Genomic DNA, 23,967 nt, shown 5'->3' with positions numbered 1-23,967 from the left:
CATTGGCGAGCCAAAAGTCAGAAGGCAATAAATCGTCCGATTTGTCTATGCTCTGCTACCGATTAACGAACGAATAAAAAAGTCGAGCTGTCAAAAGTCAAAAGTTGCGATTATCGTGATGTCTTCCGATAATAACAAAATAATATAACACTATAAACAACATAAATTTTACGTTTTCTTTTATGAATTTCATAAATATAATAAATAGAAAAAAAAAATGATAAATCTCTCATTTTCTAATGTGTAAATTAACAAATTAATCAATAAAATGTTTAAAACAATTACAGATTTATTTCGGTCTGAATGATTGCGTATTAATGTCAAATTGAATTTACGTGATTGACGTACGAATTCTGGCATCTCGGAGAGTTAAATATCAAACATTTTTGAAATCTAACAAGCCTGGTCTACGGATTAAAAAATCCGCAGATCTGGGGTGCTCCACGCAAAAAAAGTCCGAAGACTATAAATCGTCTGACTTGCGTGCCAATGGAGCACAGGCATTAGAGAATGCTAGACTTTTATCTTTTCATAATATGACCGAGATAGAGTCGATACTAAGTCTGTTTTAGTAGCCAACTGATACACCTTGTTGACAGCAGGAAACAGTTTTCTGTTTAACTTTCGTCGACTATGATTCTAATTGTTGTATTTTCTATTTCAGTCGTTCCCGCGCTGCGTCGCATCGCTTCTGTTCCTGTCGATCACTCTATCACAATGGCCATCCGCATCAGGCCACGGCCGCCTCATAGAGCCTCCGAGTCGAGCCACAGCCTGGCGATACGGCTTCGCCACCCCCCACAACTACAACGACCACGAACTCTACTGCGGAGGATTTACCAGACAGTGGGCCAAGAACGGGGGCAACTGCGGTATCTGTGGAGACGCCTGGGATCAAAAAACACCTAGACCTCATGAATATGGAGGAAGATTCGGCCTTGGTGTCACCGTCAGGAGATATCTAATCAATTCTGTCATAACACTTCGTGTGGAACTGACAGCTAACCACAACGGGTATTTTGAATTCAGAATATGTCCAGAAAATGAAAACACTACGCAAGAATGTCTAGATAAGAATGTCCTAGAAGCTTATAATAGTCCTGATGCACAGGAAGGCCAAACTGTTACAAAGTTTTATCCAAAAGATGGAAACAGAATTTATGAAATGCAGTACAAATTACCTAAAGATTTGACATGTGAACATTGTTTAATTCAGTGGAGGTATATTGCTGGGAATAATTGGGGTACGTGTGAAGATGGGACGGGGGCTGTTGGATGTGGTCACCAGGAAGAATTCAGAGCTTGTTCGGACATTGCCATAGGTCTTACTGGAGAGTCTGTTATACCAACGATATCCACAACGCTCAAACCACGTCCTCCTTACGTTATGCCAACCAGAAAAACGACTACACAAAAATCAACAACAAAAGATACCACAGAAACTTCTGGAGTATCTACAGAATCACCTATGGAAGAAGACAGCCATTCCAGTTGGGTTGGATTCCTTATTGCTGTTCTCACTTTGTTCGTTGTCTTGGTGCTTATGTCTATATTCTATCTGTATTATTACCGTGGTGGACACCGCATCAAGAATCTATTGATGAAGAGGGCGAAGACTCCAATCCCTGCCGAGGCTCCTGTCAGGCCGCCAAGGTTGAAGAAGAGCGCTTCGACTGTTGGAGATACGGTCCTGACCCTCGCTCCAAAGACTGACATAGACAATAACATCGAGCCAGGATTTGAGAACATCAAATTGAACGATAACAGGATTTAATCCAGCGACTGATCAATAAAGGATTTAATAGAATTCTTGTGAAGGTTTTGTGAACGTTAATGAGATTGTTTTATAATGAATTCAATCAAACTTTCTTGAAACTTTGTGTAAAATAGTTCTTCACGATATCGAAGTCAGATTATATAGATTAATCTTTATACATACAAAATAATTTTATATTCTTGTCCTCCTGAGAAAAATATGTTTTTGGTTAAGTGAACTACGTTAGGTCACTTACGTAAAAAAACTTTTGACACAGTTTAGTAAAATTTACACATATTAATTTTTGTTTTGTAAACAAAAACTATTTTTGTAAATCAAGTTTTTTTTTGTATTGCTAAATAATAATATACAAACATAAGAAAAACATTTTATATTTTAAGACTAAAATTCCTATCGTTATGAGTGTTTGCATTTTGAAACTAGATTTTTAAAAAATCAATATAAAATAATATGTACTTTAGATACGAGTATTTTATTATTATCGAATTACTAATAGGGAATTGGGGTACTGAGGATTGTTGTTTAATATGTGTAAAGCAGGATTTAAAAATGTAAAGAAATATTGTTATTACTTTCAAACCAATGAATTTAATTTTAACGTTTTGGTCTGACATATTTTCATTTAAATAAACTCAAGTAAATAATCAATATTTTTTTGTAGAATAATAATAAAATATCATTTTAATAAATAAAAGAGTAGTGAAAACGGTTATGTAAAATTTATAATCATTTATAATATTTAACTTTGAATTCAATTTATTCAGCTTGGTAACTGATACCTACAGTAATTGTTTTATATCAATCCTTGATTCCTCAATTATTCTATAAATATATAAAATATTAATAATATTACTGTCAATATACTTCCATACAATCAACATGAAATATGATACCTATAGTAAGGTCTAGGGGGGGAATTAAAAATAAAAAAATATTTGTTTATGACGTATATATTGACACCCACCGTTCAGGCAAAAGTCACCAACCCTCAAAAAGGCAGTTTTAAGTTTAGTATGTCACCCGAAGCGTAAAATTATGTTCTTTAAGATTCAAAATTCACCACAGCACAATAGTTAGTAAAATGGTACTTAAATCGAAATTATTTGTTTTTTACTGAATGACTTTTGATAAAATCTTAACAAGCATAAGTTGTTATATTATAGGCGGATAGACATTATTGATACTATAAAAAATAAATCCTTCGTTATAAATATAGAAGCAAAAGTTACTGAACTATGTAATACCTACTATGTATCAAATACTTGTCTGAAACAGGCAACAATAACTAAACAGTAATAGTTACTTTGGCTTGTCATAATCAAATCGAATTGATCCAAATTATTAACAAGCAAACGTCAGCAAACCACATTTTAGCCACCTTGCCTCGTTCAACACCTTCCAGATGTATTCATTAGCATCAAACAGTATTAGAAATATATAATAATAAGAAATATATAATTATAAAAGTAAAGTAACCTAAAGAATTTATTAAGAAGACATGAGAAAATTATGTAATGTAGATTCACCCATACCAAGCCCACATGGGCATCCACAGAGTGGAGATTTTGTATTAACAGATTTTGTTTTTACGAGAAATGGATGTTAGCCACTTGTTCAACCTATTAGGTCAATACTCTGACTCAGACACAAATTGAAAAGTAATATGTGTACTTGCCAGACCCAGGATTCGAACCTGGGACCCACAACGTTGTAGGCCGAGTAAATAAAACTATAAAAATATTAAAATCTGATTTTTCTTTCATCTCCAAACTATCAAATTGCGATAATTCGTTGTTTGTCGTTATTGTTTTTTGGGTTAGTGATTTTTGCCTGAACGGAGACGATATATTATATTGTAGTAGTGTATAACTAATTAGGAGGTTTTAAAAATTATATTTGTATTAATATATCTACAATAATTATTTTTTCACATTTCTAAATGTCATTTAGATACGTATGTCATTAAATTTATTATTTTGAATTGTGTAAATAAAATTATCATAAATATCGCTACTTGCCAGAAGTAAAACATTGTAAGTATTAAATATATTTTTTTCCAAAATACCTAACATTCATTATTTTATATTTAATTTTACATTAACTGGAAAAAACATACAATTGTCAACTCATTATGATAGAATAGGGAATATTCTAGAGGTGCATTGGCTATGCAGTCAGAATATCGCCTGCGTGCGCTCTGGTGGTGTGTATTGTTTATTTCGATATGTTTTGTGTACGTATATGGAAAACTGTGTTGTAATAATGATACCCTGCTCTTAAAATATGCTGGTATCGAAAAGAAATCATTCCAATATTAATTTAAAAAAAAACGAATATTTGTTTAACATGCTGTGTTTATAATAAACATGTATACAGGGTAGAGAATATAGGTCCGGACCGCCCCAATTTAAATAAAAATATAAGTACATACTTGTGAAAATGTTTATTATACGATTAATAAATAATTTTGTTCGCATGTAGTAACATAATAAAATTATTCAAATTCAGAATATTTACGTATGGGATTGTAAGTAGGTACTAAGGTTTCGATGCATAGTCACACTTATATAAATATATCCGTTACTTGGGATGGAAATGCGTCTAATATACCAAAATAATTCCCGTTCTAAGTAACGCATAACGGATAAGCCCATGTATTTAGTACCTACGACTGTGCATATGACCTTATTTTGTTTTTATCTTTATTTGATATTCCATAGACAAATAAATAATTGTTTAATTAAAAATACATAAATTGGAAAACTCTAAGAATATTATACTTGTTAGAAAATTATTGAAAAACTTTTTGCCAACCAAGGCGAGGGTTCTCTCCATGGCCCCCACAAGGGGGGGCTGATAGGGCTCTAGCCTGGGGCCGGGCCAGATAAGTGAGATAAACACACATCACAAATATGCTTTAATAGCAAAAAAAAAGTTGCCTGCGGCGTTATTTTTCTTAGATAATGTAATTATTTTAAATTATGTGGTTCTACAATATAATTTTAATTGTGTATCGATACTCGACAACTCCATAATTCAAATGGATGAATTAAAATATATACAAAAACACTAAATATACACATTAATTTTACCGCGTACACCATTTGGAAAACGCTACTGTAGACCGTCACACTGCCTTTATACTTAACGATAGGTAGGGGGGCCCGCCAAAGATCCTAGACTGGGGGCTCGATTTAGGAAGTGGGGCCCATGGTTCTCACCACTAAGCAATTTATCCAAGTATTTTTCTCGGATTTTCTAAAAATATAAAATATAAATCTTAGGGTTTTCAAACTATAGTATTATAATTTTAAAATTACGTTTTTTACATTCTTATATATTATGTATAATACTTAGTAGGTATTGAATAAAACATAATTAAATTAACCGTTTAATTAATGAGATTGTGAATAGTTTTATCTAATAAAAACTAAAACATATATAAAAAAAATATTAATTACCCATGTAACTAGAAATGTCTGCCAATTGTTGTATAATAATATTAAATTGATAGTGTAATATAAAAATAAATGTATGTAGGTTATATTTGAAGATGTCTTGAGAAATAAATGATATTTATTAAAATACATCAGTTTATTATTTCTAATGTAATTTTTCATATTTTTCTATAGGAATCATAGGAACGTATAGGTAGCACAACCAGAGTTGAGGCAATCAGAATACTCACACACACGCATTGTTTACAAACAGGATGTTTCAAATTTTTAAATCGACTTTTAAAAAAGTAGATTCTTCGTTCTGGTTTAGGAAAAAAAATCGAACTAAGTAATCAAAAAAGGAACAGCCTGTAAAAGAATACGGTATTCTTCAAAAATACACCAATACACACAATTTTTCGTATCTGTGATCGCCTCAACTTTCGATAACAGACCTATACTGTGATTCTTAAACTGTGATACGTGGGGTCCAGGAGAGTCGCAAGAAATATTGAATAAAATAACTAAAAACCACATTCTATTGGAAGGAATTTTTGTTATAACTAAGAAGAGAAAATATAATAAATTAATACAATAATAATTGGTAAAATAATTATTTAATTGGATAAGTATTAATAAATAGATAAACACAGAAAAACGTTAAACAAAAAGTTTACAATATAGAAATTATTAATAGAAGATAAAATATATTATAGTTTTTCTGAAAAAAATGTTAGTAATAGCTCCTGTATACGTGCTTGGATTTACTTGTACCTACCAATGTTGTGTATTTTAAAGTATCGCGATAATAACACTATTTACACGTAAAAGTGCTAACTGTCTCTCCAATCTCATTCTTCAAGCATAAGCGAGACGCGATGTTGTCACTGTATGGTGCTATTTGACAGATTCAGACAGTTCGGACAAAAAAAAACAATAATTCAAGAAAAATACAAATTAAACAATAAAATATAATTTTAAAATCAAAATACGTAGCACATCACTATAAATGTCTACATATCTAGGGAGTGCATTGATTACTCACTATGTGTGCCTCACTATTGGTGCCTGGTGAGCCTGACACGAGGAAACAGTTTTCACCCAACATAGGTCACGGCTGCGACCTAGAATAAGAGAAGAGAATCAGAATATTAGTAAGTATTGGAAACTATACCATGTGAGATAAAAATGCTTTAAGTGCAGAAGTGACCTACGAGCTTCAAGAGAATGAAAAGCGAGCATGCCTTGAAGAAAGCTAGTCGGAAAATACTCATTTGAGAAACTGTCAAAAGGAAAATATTTATATACATTAATAAGTTAGGAGATAAAAAGTACTTTATAATGTATACAACGTTTTTAAATTTTCTGTTGAATCATATAAACTTGAATTGACTAGCTTAAACGATCAAAAAAAATTGTACTTGATAGAAATAATACGGAAATGTCATTTTGACATTTCATAATATTGATTTCCATAGTAACACACGTATATATTAATAATTTAGTTGCTAGGACCCCAGACCCCCTAGCAACCAATAATAGTGGATAGGATTACGGATTTATTCCGAAATAACTTTCCAATCAAAACAGAATTAACTGAAAATGAATTCAATAAAAGTATTAAAAAAATACATTGGCATCGTGTTCTGATATATTCTAAAAGTTTAAAATGTCTAGCTAGTCGGAAAGTTAGTTAAAAATCGATTGCGAGATTTGTACCGGATAAACAACCACCGTACAAAATGTGTCCGGTGGTTGTTAATAATAAGAATACGACCAAATAAAAGCGTTGTAAAAATAAAGATGTCGAAGAAATTTCTTCTGAACACGCTCTAAACAAGATTATAGGATATAGGTATAGGACATAATAGGTATATGAAGGGAATAAGGCTAAAAGTTAATACTAAATTTGCCAAATCGAGATTTGAATGCCAACCTTTGTGTACAATAAAATATCTAAACATTAAAGAGCAAAAAAGATTTGAGTCATGAGATATTCCAGTTTGAAATACTTGCATACAGGCTAAAAAGGGTGGATGTCAATGTGAAACAAAGTAAAAAGGCTTGATGTCAAAGTGAAATATTTCAAGAAAGGGGGTGTCATACTAATACTGGCAACAGCGTTCTACTGAAATATCTATTGATATTTTTTGCCAATATAGGTACATAATTTTTGAAATTCAAGAAATCGACTGATATTTAGGTGTTTTCCATATAAGTAAGTTAACTGATGATTATTATAACACACTTGAAATGATTTACGCACGCATTTTTGGTGTGGATTAAAAAATATAACACTTTTAAATTGACAAAGAAAGCATTGTAACCCCACACAAGAGAGGCATTTATTATTATTGTACTTAAAAGTGTGCCAAAAATGTTTTCGGTATAAAATGAAGCATATAAGCAGCATCTGTTTGGAATGTTTGTGAAACTAAAATCAAACTACTACTATTAATTAAGTACATGATTTGTTTTATCGTTTAACTTTGCGAGTACCCAATAGATGACTCTGTAATTATTAATAAAATAAATAGCAACAGATGTCGCAAAATCCGTGATTAATTTTAATATTTTAATTAATAAATTTATTTGTTTATTAATAGAATAATTAATTAATTAATGTACATAGATGACTTGGTAGGTTGTCGATAATAATTTATTATAGACTATAATATACTCGTACATACTTGAATACAACTCCGTTAGTTGAATACACGTGGAGACTGATGTTTTTTGTACTTGGGTTTTCCGAAGATGTTACGTTATTTCCTCACAATGGAAAATGTCCGAGAATTAGTATTTTATTTTTATTCCGCCTGGTTAGTTCTGGGTTTTAACTAATTATATTTTTGGAGTTGTCGCAATTTATTTCATATTATTTTATATTTTGAATATTCAAGCCACAGTAGATAATAGTCAAAAAATATTCGTGTATTTATAAAATATCTAATTAATCATCATTACTCTGAACGAGCTTGCAATCGGAGGCACTGTTTTTCCCCACAAAGACATTCACAAATATACGTGGACGTCTCCTGATGGACGCACGAGGACGCAGATTGACCACTTCTTATACAGCTTGAAGCACCGAAAGGAACTTCTCGACGTGCGTACTTACAGAGGCGCCGATATCCATAGCGATCATGAGTTACTTATTGGAAACATCTGAGTAAAACTCAGTCGCCAGGTGAGGCCTCCAAAGTGCGAACGAATTGACGTTGAGAAGCTCCGACGCCGAAGAATTCGGACCGACTTCGAAACTGCTGTACGAGATAGTGTAGATCGTATCTACGAGCGGCACAAATCTGAATCCGACCTCATTGAGGCGGACTGGAGCCTCATAAAGAGTGCGATTGTGTCGTCGGCTCGTACCGTCCTTGGTACCAGAAGGAGTGAGCAGCCAAAGTGGATGTCTGACGAAACGTGGGTTGAAATTGGTGAACGAGCCAGGCTGAAAGCCCTGAGAGACGAGGAGAGAGACCCCGACCGAACCGAGGACCGCCGGACTGACTACCAGACCCAAGACAGGGTAGTCAAACGATCCGTGCGGTTGGACAAGCGCAATTTTATGAACCGGCAAATTGAAGCGGCAGAGGAGGCAGCAAGCAGAAATGACACCAGGAAACTCTTCCGAATCACCCGTGAAGTCTGCAGCAGGCGACCACCGACTCCCGGAGCCATTCGTGGTCCCAGTGGAGCAATAGAGTCTGACGCAGAATGCGTCAAGAAGATTTGGAAGAATCATTTCTGCGGAGTGCTGAACCGCCCACCCCCCTTGGATCCCTTTGACATATCTGCGGAAGCTTTACTTTTGGACATTCCCCGAGCGACCAACATTTCCGATTGCCCGCCCACGCACACCGAGATAAAATCGGCTGTGAAAAGGCTCAAGAACGGAAAGGCACCGGGGGGAGACGGGATTCATCCTGAATTCCTCAAGTACAGCTTGAGCGCAATCCTGCACCCTATGTTTCATCTGATGACAAAGGTGTGGGAAGAAGAGCGCTGCCCAAGGGACTGGGTGAACGGTGAAATCATCACACTTCTTAAAAAAGGTGACCCTCTAAGCTGCGACAATTACCGAGGCATTACGCTACTCAGTGTTCCGGGAAAGATTTTGGCAAACATCATTTTGATGAGAATAAGGGACCCAATAATGCACGTCCTCAGGAAAAACCAAGCCGGGTTTCTACCTGGTCGAGCGTGTGCAGACCAAATCCACAACCTTCGATGTCTTCTCCAGCAGAGCCATGAGTTGAACAGTCCGATGGCCTGCTGTTTTGTGGATTATGAGAAGGCTTTCGACAGTCCGCACCGCCCCTCCCTCTGGATGATACTGGGAGCATACGGGATCCCTCCCAAGATCATTGCCATAATCAAAAGCCTGCACGAGAATAGCGAATGCTGTGTCAGAATTGGAGACACTGTCACGGAATGGTTCGGGGTCACGACCGGAGTCAAACAGGGTTGTGTCCTTGCACCGTTTCTCTTTATCATTCTCTTTGACTTCATACTACGGAAGTCAATACCACCCGACCGAGGCATACCTGTTACCCCCACGGTGAAGCTATGCGACCTGGAATACGCCGATGATGCTGTCCTATTCGACAACTCAATCGAGGGCATTCAAGAGACAATCGACAGGTTGCATAACAACTCCTCTCGCGTTGGTTTGAAAATCAACGCGAAGAAAACCAACGTCTTGTGCAATAGCACCTGTCCTGATCCAGATTTCCCTCTGATTAGCGATGGACAGAGCATCGAGAGCGTCGACAGCTTCAAGTACCTGGGGGTACACATCACGGGAGATGGCATTTTGCAGAAGAGCTCGCTATCCGAATGGGAATGGCTGGAGCAACATTCAACTCGATGCGAAATGTCTGGGACTCACGATTGTACTCGGTCAAAACCAAATGCCGCCTATTCGACGCTTGCATTCTGACGGTGCTGCTTTACGGTAGCGAATCATGGCACCTTACGAAGGCTCAGAGCAACCGTATACTGAGCTTCGAAAACAGATGTTTGCGACGAATACTGGGTGTGCGGTGGTATGACTTTAGGAGCAACGAGGAGATAAGAGAACGTACCAAGCAGCCTCTCATCACGCTGAAAGTGAAGAGGCGACGTTGGACCTGGCTCGGCCACGTGCTGCGGATGCCAGAAGAGAACTTTAACCTGGCTTGCCTGTTCTTCAAGCCGACCGGATTCCGGCGTCCTGGAAGGCCGCTAAATACAATCTACAGAGTGTATACGGCGGAGCTACGGGATGCTGGTTTGACCTGGAACGAAGCAAGAAGACTGGCGAGCGACAGGGATTCTTGGAGGCGCCGCGTGGTGTCCATATGCTCCAGTTAAGGGGCGGATATGGGCAAAGAAGAATTAATCATACATAATTTTAGTTATTTTATAGATAAACAAAATGGTTTTCATCGGTTATGGCAGTTTTCCCAAGCTTTCGACATCTGTGTAGTCTAATGTTCCCCGTAAGGTGTGTGCGCGCGCACATCTACCAAAATGTGTCCGCACATATGTTTTCATCCCCGCACAGTCCTCACACAAAAATATTGTAAAAGAAAGTTTCCTTTGCCAGATTTTAGGTTAGCTCGAATGCACGAAACCATCACATCCACAATTCTTCGACTCATTTCTCGGAAAGCGAAGGTCAAGAGCGACTAACGCGAGCACGCACGTGGAATTTTATGTCGAGCGAGATCACTATATCCGTCCCGTCACTCACTTAAATCACTGAAATTAATAAATACCTTAGTTTTAATGAAAAATTTGTATGTGTGTGTTTTTGGGGAGGGGGGGGTGTAAATTTACCGCACTGGGTGATGGCCCGTCACTGACAGGTGACACCAACCCCAGTTACGCCACTGATCAGATGTGTTGATGATCCTCACACACAATATAAAAATTAGAGGGAACGTTGCAGTGTACCCCTTCTATAATTTTCGTAACACCCCTCGTAAAAAATGCATTATACTTTAATAACAATCAAAATATATTTATTTTTTCCTTTTATAGTAGGTAGGTACATAAACAAAATTGTAATAAACGAAAAATAAAATTCATTCATAATAAAATATAAATGAAATAAATAAAAGTTATATTATCAATAACATTCATTATAATCAATGAGAATGATGAAATTGTTTATGTTGAGACGGCAGATCATCGGAATTTGTTTCTCTGGTTATTAATTTTAATCTAAGATGCGGTTCCACATCCAAAAGCCTGTAAGTACCTTTTTTGACTTAATATCCACAAATGCTGAAAAAGCAACGTCACGTAGATATGAAGTTGGAAAAGGCTAGATTTATTTCAGGACTTTCTCTGTTAAAACTGGATACACAATATGTTGCATTTGCAACCAGAATCATTATATTTATTTTTCAAGAATCTGTCTAAAGCTAATTCCAACAATAAATTATTCTTCTTCCGCATGCGATAAAATTTCTAGCATATATGTTGTATTAATTGATGTCGTATTAATGCTTGTTGTGCCAGGCGCAGCCCGTACCCCAGGGGGTACGCGTACCACACTTTGGAAAACACTGGCATATGGTTTGGTTTAACAGAGCTTAATGAATTAAAAAAAAAACTAACCAGCACCATCTATTATGACGTATTCTTAATTCAGTGAAAACAAATAAGTACGACTGAAAAAGTGTGCGCTGTTTTTGGCGGATTGCGCATAATACACTTTCAAAGACTAGTGGTTTGATTTAAGCAGGGTTTAATTAAATTTTAAAAACTAACCAACATCATCTGCAAATAGTATTCTTAGTTCAATGAAAATAAATACCAGGGAACTCAGAAATAATGGGAACTGAAATACACAACGGGTAAGGCGATAGCAGGTAACCGACGCGAGTAAGGAAGAATCCGGGTTAAACTTACACAAGTGTTAAGAATACGTTTTACGTCGAATACTAATAACTGCTCTCGGTTTATGCATTTACGCTCATTTAATGTTGGTGTATTACACACACTATTGCACGTGCATAATGCGTGCTTCATTTTCGTAGGACACTCACACATTCAAAAGCCTGCTTCACCAAGTGGCGTATTGAATATTGCCTATCGGTATTCTATTTATTATCTGTTCTGTGATAAATACGTATGGCTGACAAAGATTAGTGTACAAAAAGAACTCTAATAGCTGAATACACGTGGAGACTAATTTTTTGTACTAGGATTTTCCTAAGATGTTACGTTATTTCCTGACAATGGAAAATATCCAAGAATTACTCGTTTATTTGCATCTTGGTTAGTTCTGGGCTTTAACTAATAATTGTATTTTTGGAGTTGTCGCAATTTATTTCATATTATTTTATATTTTGAACATTTCCATACTACAGCCTGTAATAATAATTATAGATAGTCTATCATACTGAAGTACGGAACGTGCATAGACTAGTTTTTATTCACACTATTCAGGAATCTAGCATTTATTATTAACATGATATTATACGGACGACATTGATATCATAGACCGGAACGAAAATGAAGAAGTTGTGGACATTGAGGAAAACGCCAGCACACTAGTACTCGCAAAATGTACGTATTATATTTCGCCGTAGCACAGTTTACCGTAAGGTGTCTTACCGGAAAGAGGTGGCCGTATAGCATTAATGTCAAAAAATAACGCGTTGTTTGTGGAGCATCGCAGACATTAATGTTTCAATTTTGTTTAAAATTTTATCACACTTCTTATTGAGTTTAATTGCGTCAACGAAAATTGAAATCTATCTTGTACAATACAATAATAAGATCAGTTGTCATGTATGGCTAGTAGTTAATCGTGTCTGAAAAGCCTGATACAAGGAAACAGTTCGGACCCAGAATAGGCCATTGCTGCTACCAGGTAGGTAATTCACAGGCGAATATAAATTCAAAGTATTTAGGACATCAGGGTTAAATCTATCCGGTTCCGGAACGGTTCCATGTAAATTATACGTACATTTCACCGTGGCACAGTTCGCCGTGAGTTTTCTTATCGGAAAGAGATGACCGTATACTATACGGTCTCCAATTTTATTAGATTCAATATGAATATTAATTGAATTTTCATAGCTGATTCTGGTAAAATTTATGAATATTTCAACGCATGAAAACCTAACCTAACCTAACAAATAATCCAATATATCGGCTATTTTGCTGCTCGCTTTCTGTAAAGTGTAAATCGACAAGAACCGTGTTTTATTTAGACATGAATTTTATGTCAGTACTATACGACCCAAAGAGTTTGGACAGTCTATAATGTACAGCCATATATTTCCGGTAAAATATTTCACGGTGAAGTGTGATACGGCGAACTGCATACGTAAAAGTTTTCGGATACGCGTGAGAACAGACAAAATGTCTTAACAGCAAAAATGACCCACGAGCTTCTAGAGAGTGCAAAGCGAGTAGGTAGGTATACCTTGAATAAAAGTAGTAGGAAAATAATCGTTTGACGATTTATTTAAAGGAAAATAGTTATATGTGTTAAAATAAATAGATCTAAGAAATTTCTTCTGGACTCGCTCTAAAATCGTATCCGGAAATTTGTACGTAAACATTTCACCGCAGGACACTTATTCGTGCGCCGCAGTACGTGAAACATGAAACACAAGTGAAACGGAAAATAATTTTCAACACTATGTGGAACGAAATTTCGGCCGCGTAGCCATTCGGAGAGAATATTTGACCTGTTCGCACGTCAATTTCTTTTGTGATGGAGTCATCTGAATATATTCTTAAATCGTGTAAAGATGACTTAAAAATGTTCCGCATTTACTTGAAAACGAAAACATGTCAGTGAATATACTATTATTATTACGATAATAATAATAAACATAACATAAAAAGGATGCATGTTCAATTTTTATGACAAATTACATTTCGTTCGGTTCGCGTCATTTGCACCCGCGACCCGCAATCCGCGCATCGCCTAGTCACGATCTTTTTAGACCATGCCTCAGCTGAGGTATAGCCTTAATCTAATTGAAACAGTACTATTTGCAAATTATCGCCGCATTTTGTAAGATACGTACAAATGTATTCCACGGTGAAATGTTCAACGAATAACTCCTCATTTGATAAAATGTTATACGAACTCATGTTTCACGTACTGCGGTGCACGAATAAGTGTCCCACGATGAACTGCATACGTACAACTTACATGTAACCCTCTAAAATAAGCTCTAAATAAGAAACTTCACAAGCACTCGAGAGTATTGACTCATATTCAAGAATACTATGTACTTTTTACGCGTCATATTGCCCAAAATTTGTGTTGTAGGTACATACATACCTTTTCATGGCTTATTTTTTCACACATTACAATGTTGAATCAATAATATTCATTTAAAATTTCAACGTAAACATGATAAGTACACAATTCGTCATTCTACGTGTAATGTTATTTTATATAAACCTTCTTTTGTTCCACAAAAATTGTTAGGTAGATACGATAAGTTTGTTCAACCAAATCGCTTCGGATGTTGATATATTCCACTTACGTGAGTATGTGTATTTATAAGCGAGCGTTGTTTTATAAATTCTTAAAATAGGTTATACCTAGCCATTGCCGACTCAAGTAGAAAGCCGATACATTCACAACGACTGGTACTACTTTTTCCGCCCCTCCCGTTGTTGTCTATAGATGACCTGTCATTGTTCTATAGAGTGCTCACACTGACGCGTCTGTCGTGTTCTCACAGGGAATGGTTTGATTTGGATAGATGAGTTACATGATAAATAATACACTAGCATTAACACACATTCTACAAATGAAATGCATAGATCAATGCTACATATTTTTTGGAAATCGATATTACCACCGGTTTTTGTGTGAAGGACTAGTTTGACTTTGACAGCTGATGAATAACAGGAATGTATATTATTTATAAATAACACTGATAGTTCATATATTTGATTTGAGAATTTTTTATAATTCAATTTGAAACGAGAAAGGGCGAATCAATATGTCAAGCAATCTGGGATCTGATTTTGACAGCTGAAGAGTAGACCACTCGTTGCTTGTGCAAAAAGATATGCTCAGGCTTTATTAATCTAAAGATGGTGCTGAACTAGCTCATACGGCGTACTTCGATATTGTATCTACTTTATATTTTTTGTGTTTACTCTTTATACTTACAGTTTTTCTAATACGGCGCATGTATCTCAAATATATGCCGAAAGGCGAAGCCCGGGTGGCAAAAAAAACGACTTAAATGGAATAGTACAAAATTTAAATCCATTAGAAATTAAAATTTTCATTCGTAGGTAGATGAAATGGGAATGGGGTAGATACAGTGACATCCCTAGACAAAATGCCGCCTCCAAGCAGCGCCAAAGTGCCGCCCCATTTTTTTAATAAAATATTTTTCATTATCCTTCTGACTAGAATATCTAAGAAATATTGTGTTGTATAGATACATTACCAACAAAATATACACTACTAATTCTAATTTAAATGCTATCTCTGCTTCAATAGAAATACTTCCACGGTTTTAGATGCATTTAAAAATACATTCTTGATTCAGTTGAAAATGTCCCTCTGAGGCGGGCGAAACCGGTCCTAATTTATTGATTAAAAGTGGAATAAATACTACAAAAAAAAAATCAGTTCCACCATGAATTGACAGTTAACAAAATAAAAGAAATTTAAAAATACACCTGGAACTTCCTAAACTCGCGAGCGACTGGCTAAAATATTTGAATAAATTTTAAATTAGGCAAGTATGTCCTTACTACAATTCAAATATCTGCACGTGTCATTGCTGGTCATCAAGGACGTGACCTCCAAGGACAACGGAAGTAAACTAGACATCGCAAACCCGAAAAAAAATATAGTCCTGTTAAACCTTGTATGTTAATTATTAATACATTTTGTTTCCAACCAGTGAGCTGATTTTTTAATGGAAAGCTATTTCCGTTATTACTAAGTTTAGGTAGCTATTTCTATATATACCTAATGATTCTCCTCGATTTTCCGCCCTTTGGGTATCTGCCTACCCCCACGGGACGTCACTGGGTAGATATATCACTCGGTAGGTGCAGAACCACTGGACAAAGCCGTCATACAGTGATACTCAAGGGGTAGGTACTAAATGTTCGCAATTATGCCCTAAAACCTGTAGGACAGACGTGGACGCAAAGGACTAGAGACGAGAAGAGTCAAGGGAGCTATGGGGAGGTACTCATCCAGCAGTGAATCGACCCTGGCTGATGATGATAATGATTGTATTGGCAGGTAGTGATAAGTTTCTCGGTTTATTTATCTTATAATAAAGAATACGTTCGGATACAATATAAACAAAAAGCATTTTGATTTCATTCAATTTCTTCTGGTTTTCCCTACAGATTACTGATTACTGGAAATTCATTCGTTGATAACATCATAACTGGCTTACCTAATATAATAATAAGATGAAAAATTGTGCGATTTCCTATAAAGTTATTAGCATAGATGAGTTCTCTCAACGTGCAGCCAGGCCTAGGGATTGCAATACCGGTATTTGAAAATAGAAACCTATCCCAGAATTTTACTAGCTAGACCAAATTAATTTAAAGAAATTTTACTAGTAAGACCAAATATCTCACAGTACAGCACTTAACACTATGAAAAATAGTGAATTTTATAAGCAGATAAAAATACATTTTTTTAGATATCCCACTACAGTTTTTAGACGACGATATACTAGTGATGAAGGGTGGAGGTAGGCTGCTAAGATATGACATAAATAATAATGCACACTAAACTTTGTCAGTCAAACGTATCTATTTTCATTAAACAAATACCACAATGTATAGACTATATAAATTGTTTGTTATTTTTTTTAATTCAATTAAATCTTGCCTAATTCAAGTCCATAGTAGATATCTAAAATTTTAGTAAAATATCTAATATTATGCCATTAAATCATACATAATTTTAGATATTTTGTAGAAAAATGAATATTTTTATCGATTACGGTTTTGTTTAGGCAGGGCTTAATGAATTAAAAATAAAACTAACCAACACCATCTATTATGTATTCTTAATTCATCAAAAACAAATAAGTATGCCTGAAAAAGTGTGCACTGTTTTTTTCGGATCGCGCATAGCACACATAAACTTTGGTGTTTTGATATATTAAACAGGGTTTGATCAAATTTTAAAAACTAATCAATTTTGTAAATTGTATTCTTAGTTCAATGAAAATAAATAAGTATGGCTGACAAAGTTTGGTGTGCACTATTTATATCGAATCTTAACAGCCTACCTCCACCCCTCGCCACTGTATTAATATACCCTTACTCTAATTGCAAGAGAGACTGAAATATCAAATTTGTTTGATACATTTTTAATAACATGTAATTTTTCATGCAGGGATTAAAATTATATATAATAAATAATTACAGATGCCTCTAGTTCGTTCACAATCAGAGCGTTGGAGCGGAGCTCGGAGCAGGAGCACGGAGCAGGGGAGCAATGGGGTTTTACCCGGAGCAGGATCGGAGCCGAAGCATCGAAAATTTGTAGTGCTCAACTGCTCCGGACGTTTTTATTATTATTACATTTTCGTCCTATAATCCGATGAAAATATTATATCTGATACAACATTGGAATTATTTGAAATACGGCAACACTGCCAAGTGATAAATAACCTCACTTTTTGACAGAAGAGGCAGATAATGAAAGACGATTTGCTGGCTTAATTAATTATTAACTTTAACTTAATTTTGTTTACTTAATAGAATTAATAATGAAAAGTACAAATACTAAACCTTATTTCAAAACTTTTCTTTCGACCATGTCCGATCCTAATATGATCATATGGGTATCCACAGAGTGGAGGTTTGTATTAACAGATTTTTGTTTTTACGAGAAATGGATGTCAGCCACTTGCTCAACCTATTAGGTCCATACTCGGACACACACAAATTGAAAAACAATATGTATACTTGCCATACCCAGGATTCGAACCTGGGACCCACGACGCTATAGGCCGACGCTTAATCCGCGACGCCATCATGGGAGTTTTCAGACGAGTTTTCAGAGATTTCAAAACTACTTATTTAAAAAAAAAAATGCATTTGTATACATATAACACATATTAAAACTTTTAACCCGGAGCGGAGCAGATCCTGGAGTGGAGCTGGAGCAAGTATTAGGTCCCGGAGCGGAGCAACTCAAAGAAAGGTCTGCTCCAATGCTCTGTTCACAATAAACCACTCTTTAAAACCGCCTTCAAATAAAATAATAATGTTAAACTGGTGTTTTGTGAAGTAATGCAAAATGCAGGTCTACATGTTGGGTATTTGCCTTGCTCATAAACGGCATAATAACTGGAATTTACTATAGTGTGAATAATTTTAATATTAATTATAATAAATTAAAACATCAATTACGGTCGTCAATAGGAAGGTAGCAGCTAAATGCTTACTACTTTGATATTACAATCATAGCCATAGACATGCCAATAATAATATTTTTCATATTACCTGAGCCAGTAATTTGTGAAAACAGGATAAGTCAAATTAGAATGATAATGACTCGAATAGTTACAGTGAAATAATTAATCCATATAAACATGGTGAGGTGAAAATAGGATCAGCGAACTAAAATTATTCGTCTGTACGTTTTATTTAAACTCGAAAAGTATAAAAATTACGTGTATTAAATTATTAAAATATTCTTTTATTGCAAACAAAGAGTTATACATTCAGAATTATATAGACAATTAATAAATAAACGATAATAATAAAAGTATATATATATTATATTAGTGGCGATGGGTGGAGTTTTTAAGTTATACAAATTTATATTTTTATAAAAATCGATGTTTTTAAAAATAAATATAATAATAATTTAAACTATGAATTAGTCAAAAATCTTGACGGCAAAATATATAAAACTTAATAAACTGAATTTTAATAATAAATATGACCATAAAATATATGTAATAATAAGATAGACTCTTTTGACAAATTCACATTTTATAACATTTTTTTTACAATTGTAAGTTTATCTTTGCTTTAAAATAAAAATATTTTTCTTTTCAATGTATTCAGATAAATATTTATTAATACTGTTTAAATAGTAAATTATCAAAAGAATGTCTCAAATTGCAAGCTTCGTATTTTTCCGCTAGGTGCTTCTGTTACGTAGAGGTATCACCTTGTGTAGTATGATGTTTTACAGTAGTGTTTCTCAAATGGTATTCCTCGGAACCCCAGAGTTCCGAGGGGTAAAATAAAGGATGTTCCGTGTATTTTTGATGATTTTTGTATTTTTAATTAAATCCACATGAATCATTGAGTTGTCGGCACTCGTCATCATTATTATGGAGTACCTACTGATCGCGACCCCCTTTTGTGATAACTAAGTAACATGCGACCCTTCGCCATATTGGATAAATAGCCATTTATATTACTCAGGAAACACAGTAAAACAATTATTAAAAAATAAAATTGTTTACATGCATTACCATTTCATTATATTAATCATCATATCATTCATATCACATCAAATTGCATTGCATAGCCACATATTTGTTAAGTAAATATTATAAAGTATGACTTTTTTACTATTAGGTATACCAAATTTGTGGTGTGTTTATCTCACTTAAGTGCTCGACCCGCCGCTCCTTGTGGGAGCCATGCTCCAGGTTGCATACCCATGGAGAGCGATTGGTTTCACGGTCACATTGATAACCCGGAATTTAAATTCATAAAAACATTTTTTTTTTATTTACTCGACTAAATTTGTCTGTTCAGACACGGTTTTTTACCAAATCACTCGCTACTTTACTAAATCACTGGCACAGTCCGAACAAGGTTTTAGTCTATTTGGACAGTAACTTGGACCTGAATAGACTCTTCCATACGAAGAACACTGAATTTCTACTCTTCAGCTTGCTGGTGAGTTTGAGGTACATCATTTTATTTTAAGAGATGTTGGTTCCCAAGTACTCAAAAACAGCAGCTCGTAACAATGTTAAACCTCCAGACAACAACCTCCAGAGGAGTGAAAATATTCCGTCATCGGCATTGACTGATCAAAATTTTGTTTATAACACACCAAAATCCACTTCCTTACCATTTATTAAACTGTTTTCGTTAAATTACTTACTGAAATCCAATACGACTTATAAGGTCAGTGCCTTGCCAAAGAAAGCATTTTGTAAATGCATTAAGCTCCGTCGAAAATTATCAGTCAGCTACCTCAAAGATATTGTCATTAAAACGTCACTTAACGCAACCAGATAATTTGTTTTATACTACTTTTGAAAATAGCACTGTGAAATATTATTTCAAGCTATATCTACATAGCACAGAACATTATAACGTACCATACGCAGTCTCAGACTTAGGTTAAGGTCTCGATTGCTAAGGAGGCCTTTCATTTTGAGAAAGGCACATCAAGTTAACAGCGAACCAGTCGAACGTGTGACCTATTATAAATATTTAGGTACACGGGTCAATAAGAAATGGGGCCAGTCTCAGGAAATAAAATCTAGAATTGGATTATGTTAGGTTCTCTAAATTCCTCATAGACTTTGCAGTTATGACTAGGGAATCCAATCCCGAGCCAAATTTTTGATCCCGGGATTTCTGGATTACAATTTGACGATCCCGGGATTAGCATTCTTTCGATAGTTTATATTAAATTTTTATATATACAAAAAACATTGATAAAATCGGTCAAAAATTAATAAATAAATAATTTATACTATTTAAGACATGTATTGTTAATATTGTGCATGTTCAATCTTGTAATTACATAGGTGTAATGGAGTAAATGTAAGTAATATTGTAATATAAATAATAACATGAGAGTAAAACAGTTCTTTTTATTTATGAAAAGATAACAAATAAAAAATAAAGTACAATTAAAAAAAATAACATATTGTGTTGACAATAAAAATACAAGCTAACATGAAGTGTTAGTTTTTTCTGATGTTACGATTGCGTAAGACAGTAAAATGGTTATTTATCATCCGGTGATTCCCCCCGTGATCACTGGGTCTCCAGAATAGCATGTTTTGGTAGAAACGTCTAACTAAATGTTTCTTGATTTATTTATTCTATTTCTCAAATTCATATCACGAAAGTGCAAAGCATTGTTTTTTCCCAATCTTTCTCATTTTTATTATTTTTAGTGAAAAAATAAAATGAATCGGCAACTTACATAATATGGGTATAAATCAAACTTCATTCAAACTCAGTTTATTTCTAATGTAGTTATGTGTTATTTAAAGTATTTTTTCTAAATATTTTCGTTTTTATTTTATTTTCTATAAAAATTGATAAAAAAATCAATCCCGAAAGATTCGGGATTATGTTTACCAATCCCGGGATTCATAGGTATCGACAATAGTTCGAGATCCCAGGATTGGAATCCCTAGTTATGACATATGCATCACATTTAATATACTCGTATCATAGTTTAATATTAATTTTATGCACTGCAAAGTTTAATCAAAACCGAAGTTATCTACCTGCAGCATTAAGGCGACGATTCTATAAAACGAATAAATTGACGTAACCCGTTCTTGCGTGTACCCTCAACAATAAGCCGTCCGATTTTCCTTATTTCATTAAATTCGTGCTGCAGGATTCTCGAATCAGAAATGACAATTGCAAAATCTCATTATCGCTTCAGTACCGATTGACAATTCGCGCGGCGCTGACGTCTCCCGCGCAGCCCTTTATTATAGTTATTACATTATAATTTATTATGTTTCCGTAAAAGAAACTAACCTCAAAAAGAAAAATACAAAACGAATAAATTAACGCAAACAGGATTTTGCAAAAGATATCCGCGATATTAATAGTTAATAGATTATTATAAAACAGATGTAAAACTCAACTAGTAATACGTGTAGGTATATGCTAATTGATTTGACATTCTTTAAAAAAAATAGTTAAAAAATTAGTGTTGTTTTGGTGTGAATCAATATTATTAATAACTTACGCATGCCATTTTAATTGATTCGTTTAAATGTCAATATTTGTGAATCTGTTACTTTGTATAATATACGTTTTTAGTAGTAAAATTGTGACATAATGGATACCAAATACCATCAACTGTTAATTGGACTATATTGGCGAAGAAACTGTGATATTTTTAGTAAAGAATCTTAGATTTCACATTGTTGAAGTATAGTTTTATGAAACTTAGTGTGGAGTGTTTCAAAATGTTTTCCAAAAAGTGCAAAGTGTTATCGACAGTTCTGTTGTTGTTGGTGAATGCTGCAGGACAGGAATATGCTTCGTCTCCATGTCCAAGTATATTCAGATACGAGTTTGATGGAGTGGAAACTTATGGGCTTATAGACTTGCCTGCACCACCACTGGGGACAAATATTCTTCTCAACTTGGCCATGACAATCAGGGTCTATGTACCACCGGTATGTATTGTCATATAATTTGCCCAGTATATACTCGGTGACGTCCTTGGACAAAATGCCGCCCTATTTATTTATAAAGTATTTTTTATCATCTTTTCATGACTCCAATATCTAAGAAATGTGTTGTATGGATACATTACCAACAATTACATATACCACTAACTGCCATCTATACTTCAATTGACACTATTATTTGAGTACACGGTTTCAGATAAATTAAAAAATATAATTCGAAAATCTACACGTGTCATTGCTGGTCATCAAGAACGTGATATCCACGGACAACAGAAGTAAACTAGACATCGCGAACTCGACAAAAAATACAGTCCTGTTAAACCTTTTATGTTAAGGCCATGCATTAGTTGAGGCACGGTCTAAAAAGATCGTTGCTAGGCGATGTGCGGATTGCGGGTCGCGGGTGAAAATGACGCCTGTCAAACGAAATATTATTTCTCATATAAATCCAACATACGTCCATTTTATGTTCTGTTTATTATTCTATTAGTATCAATAATAATATATTCATTGACATGTTTGCTTTTTAAAGTAAATGGGTAAAGTTTTTAGTCATCTTTACACGATTTTAGAATTAATTGGCCCATCGCCATCACGCAGCAAAGTGACGTGCGTCCGACTCCACGTTCTCTCAATGAATGCGAAGCAAGTACAAATTTTCGTCGCGCGTACAGTTGAACATTATTTGGCGTTTCACTGATGCGTCACCTTAATAATTAATATATTATGTTGTTTCCAACCAGCGAGCTGAATTTTTTAATGGAAAGATATTTCCGTCATTACTAAGTTTAGGTACCTATTTCTATATAAACCTAATGATTCTCCTTGATTTGCCGCCCCCAAGCGACGCTCAATCAGCCTACCTCCACGGGACGTCACTGTACTTACTAATTACACTCTTTCATGCTCCAGAATCCATCGACAAAGGGTACAGGTAGGCTGTTAAGATCGGACATAAATAGTGCACACTAAATCTTGTCAGTCCAACGTATTTGATTTCATTGAAGTAAAACTACAATGTGTAGATAGTATAAGATCCAATTAAGCCCTGCCTAATCTAAGTCATAGTACGTAATAGTCAAAAAATATTCGTTTATCATTCTATAAAATATCTAAAAAATATGCCATTCAATTATTAAACAGATATAATTTAAGATTTTTTATCGATTACGGTTTGATTTAGGTAGGGCGTAATGAATTAAAAAAAAAACTAACCAACACCATCTGTAATATGTATTCTTAATTCAATGAAACAGGACTCGAAATGGACCGGAACGCACCGCAGCGCCGTTCCTGTTCGTGAAATCGTTAAAATTATCGCTCCGTCTCGTGGAATAAATAATTT

At 34.7% G+C, this 23,967-nt stretch overlaps 2 protein-coding genes across 2 annotated transcripts in view; both read left to right on the top strand.

The window, feature by feature from the left end:
- The window catches only part of LOC147069324 (uncharacterized), a 94,841-nt gene extending 92,957 nt beyond the window's left edge, over positions 1 to 1,884 (top strand). Inside the window, exon 2 of the mRNA XM_085950261.1 lies at positions 665 to 1,884. Within this exon, the coding sequence (XP_085806387.1) occupies positions 665 to 1,774 (1,110 nt within the window). The 3' untranslated portion in view covers positions 1,775 to 1,884. The remainder of the gene's footprint in view (positions 1 to 664) is intronic.
- A 19,973-nt stretch (positions 1,885 to 21,857) lies between these two features.
- LOC147069323 (serine protease gd-like) overlaps positions 21,858 to 23,967 on the top strand; it is a 49,318-nt gene continuing 47,208 nt past the window's right edge. Inside the window, exon 1 of the mRNA XM_085950737.1 lies at positions 21,858 to 22,607. Within this exon, the coding sequence (XP_085806863.1) occupies positions 22,368 to 22,607 (240 nt within the window). The 5' untranslated portion in view covers positions 21,858 to 22,367. The remainder of the gene's footprint in view (positions 22,608 to 23,967) is intronic.

The sequence above is a fragment of the Rhyacophila brunnea genome, unplaced genomic scaffold (assembly GCF_057557595.1).
Source record: "Rhyacophila brunnea isolate RB1 unplaced genomic scaffold, BYU_Rbru_1.0 scaffold_23, whole genome shotgun sequence".
NCBI lineage: Eukaryota > Metazoa > Arthropoda > Insecta > Trichoptera > Rhyacophilidae > Rhyacophila > Rhyacophila brunnea.
The sequence above is the reverse complement of the archived record's forward strand: the minus strand, read 5'-3'. Positions and strand labels throughout refer to the sequence as shown.